We start from the raw sequence: 2,980 nt of genomic DNA on the forward strand, positions 1-2,980 counted from the left end.
GTAATAATACTTTAGCCCTGAAATCAGTACATTTTAAAACAGGTAATTTGAACTTAAGTGTAAATTTAATAGGGAACTTAGTACCATTTCTCGTACAGTAAAATGTATTAGCATTTCCTACCAGAGTGTGCTATCACCAATTGCTAGGATCAAGCAGCAGGGGAGGGCATTGCTTTCAAATGGCTGCCCAGGGCACGGGTGGGGGATAGCCTTATAGAGGGGTTGGGGCTGCACAGACTTGGGACCTGAAAGGGGTCTGAGGTACTCCACGTGGGAGTTGGAGTGACGATGACAGATCCCCGGTAGTTGTTTGCCACCATGACAGCTTGGGAAGCAGAGGTGCAGTAGATGCCACGACAGGGCTGGGACACCAAGGCTGGCTCCTATAGTGCAGTGACATGGAGGCCCTGGGCCCCTGCGGCCCCAGTGCTGTCATCCCATGCTGCACTGCCTGAGAAGGCATGCAGGTCACTCAGCAGGGCCTCAGCGCTGCCTCCTGAGCCCCGTTCAGCATCAGTGTTGAGTGCTTCCTCGGTGCACCCCAAGGCCTGTTCTGGGTGCGCTTCTGCTCTGCAGCGCTGTTGCTTGTCTTCCTGGGGTTCAGCCTCCTCCACACCATCTTCATCTTCTGCATCCTGTACGTCCTCTTGCCCCTCTGCGTTGTGTGGTGACCCCAACTGAAATTGGGTCTGAAGCCAGTGGCCTGGAGGGCTGGCCCAGAACAGGCGTTGGGTACGGCCCCACAGCTCAGTGCCCAGGCGGGCCGGGTGGTAGTAGCCCCCCGAGTCACGGCTGAGGCGGTGCCAGGCCAGGACCAGGCCAGCGAGCAGCAGGAGGAATAGCAGCAGCAGGAGGACAACAGTCACCGAACTGGAGCCCACGCTGTCCCCGGAGGCCAGAGTTCCTGGCAGGGTCACCAGCAACCCAAACCCAAGGGCATAGAATACAGCCTGTAGGAGACAGGTTGGGACTGTCACCTGGTGTGGAGTTGGATGAGTGACCAAAATCAATTTCTATTCCCCACTGAGAAGCTCCTCAGTCACCCCTACCAAAATGGAAGCAGTCGAGCCGAAAAGCTCCAGTCTTTATTTAGTCAAGGCCTTGGCTCAGTGTGATCTGCCTCGAACCCTGACCTTGGCCCCACACCTCATTCCTTGCTTCCTTCAGCCTGCTCCTGCCCGAGGCCTTCACACCGGCCCTTCTTGGCTTGGAATTCCACAAATCTGAGAGCCACATGGCTGCGTGCTCACCTCCCGGGAGACCCAGTATGACCTTGATTGCTAACTCCTGTTTATTGCAGTAGTCTACCCACCCTGCACTCTCCAGACCCACTAACCTGCTCTATTTTCTCCATTGTACACAAGATATGGGTCTGCCTCACCTCACCTCCCTAATCAGAATAAGCTGTAGGAAGACATTTGTGGGATCTACAGACCTAAACCTAATACCTGGTACAAAGTAGATGCTCAAGAAATATAGGCTAGCTGGGCACAATACTGCAATGCCTACAATCCCAGAATGTGGGAGGCTGAGGCAGGAGGACTCTTGTGAATTCAAGGTCACCCTGGGCAACAAAATGAGGTCAAAGGCAGCCTGAACTGCACAGTGAAACTGTCATTCAAAGACCAGGAAAAGGGCCAGGGGTTTAGCTCAGTGGCATAAGCATGTGTTTGACAGTTCCATCCCTGGTACCGAAAAGAAAAGAGACAAAAAATGCCTCATGCCTGTAATCCCAGCACTTGGGAGGCTGAAGGCAGGACTCCCACAAGCTGAAAATCAGCCTGAGTAAGTTCAAGACAGTCTAAACTACAGAGCAAAACCCTGTCTCCAGAAACCAAAAAAACAGGCAGAATGTGTCAAAACTGCCCACCTGGGGTAGGAGGGTTGGTAAGAGGAGAAAGAAGGGAAAGAAGGGGCCTGAGTAGCTGGCATCAGTGCTGACTCAGAGCTGGGATAGAGGGATCTGGGTGAACAAAGAAGAGACCCCAGGCCTCTGCGTGGCTGGGACCTGGGATGGGGGTCCCTGAGGCCCCTCTTCCTCCCACAGCTACTGTAGTTTCCGCTTAGCAGCCCGTCCCGAGGGCCCCAAGAGAGCAGGGCTGGGGCTGGGGGCGGCCCGGTGCAGCTGGCAGAGGAAGCCTGCGGTTGGAACAAGCAGGTGGAGCGTGTAGGGGAAGGGGGAGGGTGTGAGTATGGCCCTTCCCTCAGCCTCCAGGCCCCAGAGACACAGCAGGAGCCATGCTGGAGTCCAGCTCCTGAGATGACCAGGTGAGGCTCTATCCCAGGGGCCTCAGGGCTGGACTCGGAGTGGGGGCCGGAGGACTCTTGAGTCCCAGGGAGCCCAGCTCTGAGTTGGACCCGGCTTCTGCCCGATGATGCTCGGCCTGGGTCTTGCCTTTCTGTGCCTCCGGGTCCTAGCTGGGAAGTCCTTCTGCACATTCCAGCCCCAATCTGGAACCCCCGGCCCCTGCCTCTGCCCCAAGAAAGCAGCAGGCCCTAACACTCACCATCAGTCTACTGGCCTCCTCCCAGGGCGCCCACTTCTGGCTCTAGATGTGCTGAGAAGTGAGCTCCGGAGCTCTCGACTGCAGCTAGGGGGGTTATCCACCCAACACTTCCGCTTCCTGTTCACAATACCCAACCCGCTTTTGCCTGCCACAGGACCCTGGTGGGACCTGGGCCTCTCGGGACCATTCCAGCCCACATCAAATTCTCACAAACTTCTCTGGTGAGGCTTGGGCCATGGGCCTCACCAGGCCTCCAAAAGGAGGAAATAGGCGTCCAGCTCAAAGCTGATGAAACTGTAGACAGGTCTGTAAGTCTTCTGCCTCAGTTTCTTTGCCTGATGGGATTTAGGGGAGTTGTGTGGTTACTCGGGGTCCCCAGGCCTCTCACACTCATGACTTCCATGCTCATTTGTCCCCAGGTTTCCCAATTTTCCTTCTCAGACCCATGCTTGCAGCAGCCAGTCAAGCCAGGG

At 55.9% G+C, this 2,980-nt stretch overlaps 1 protein-coding gene across 1 annotated transcript; it reads right to left on the reverse strand.

Annotated features, from left to right (window-relative positions):
- Positions 1-46: 46 nt before the first annotated feature.
- Ptprcap (protein tyrosine phosphatase receptor type C associated protein) lies at positions 47-2,796 on the reverse strand. Its single transcript, XM_003468104.4, has 2 exons — positions 2,508-2,796; positions 47-950 (listed from the first exon to the last, which is right to left on the reverse strand). Exons 1-2 carry the CDS (start codon positions 2,508-2,510, stop codon positions 384-386), a joined length of 570 nt encoding a protein of 189 aa, XP_003468152.2. The 5' UTR covers positions 2,511-2,796; the 3' UTR covers positions 47-383.
- Between the last annotated feature and the right edge of the window lie 184 nt (positions 2,797-2,980).

Source organism: Cavia porcellus, unplaced genomic scaffold (genome assembly GCF_034190915.1).
Source record: "Cavia porcellus strain 051 isolate PalLab524CR breed Dunkin Hartley unplaced genomic scaffold, mCavPor4.1 scaffold_17, whole genome shotgun sequence".
NCBI lineage: Eukaryota > Metazoa > Chordata > Mammalia > Rodentia > Caviidae > Cavia > Cavia porcellus.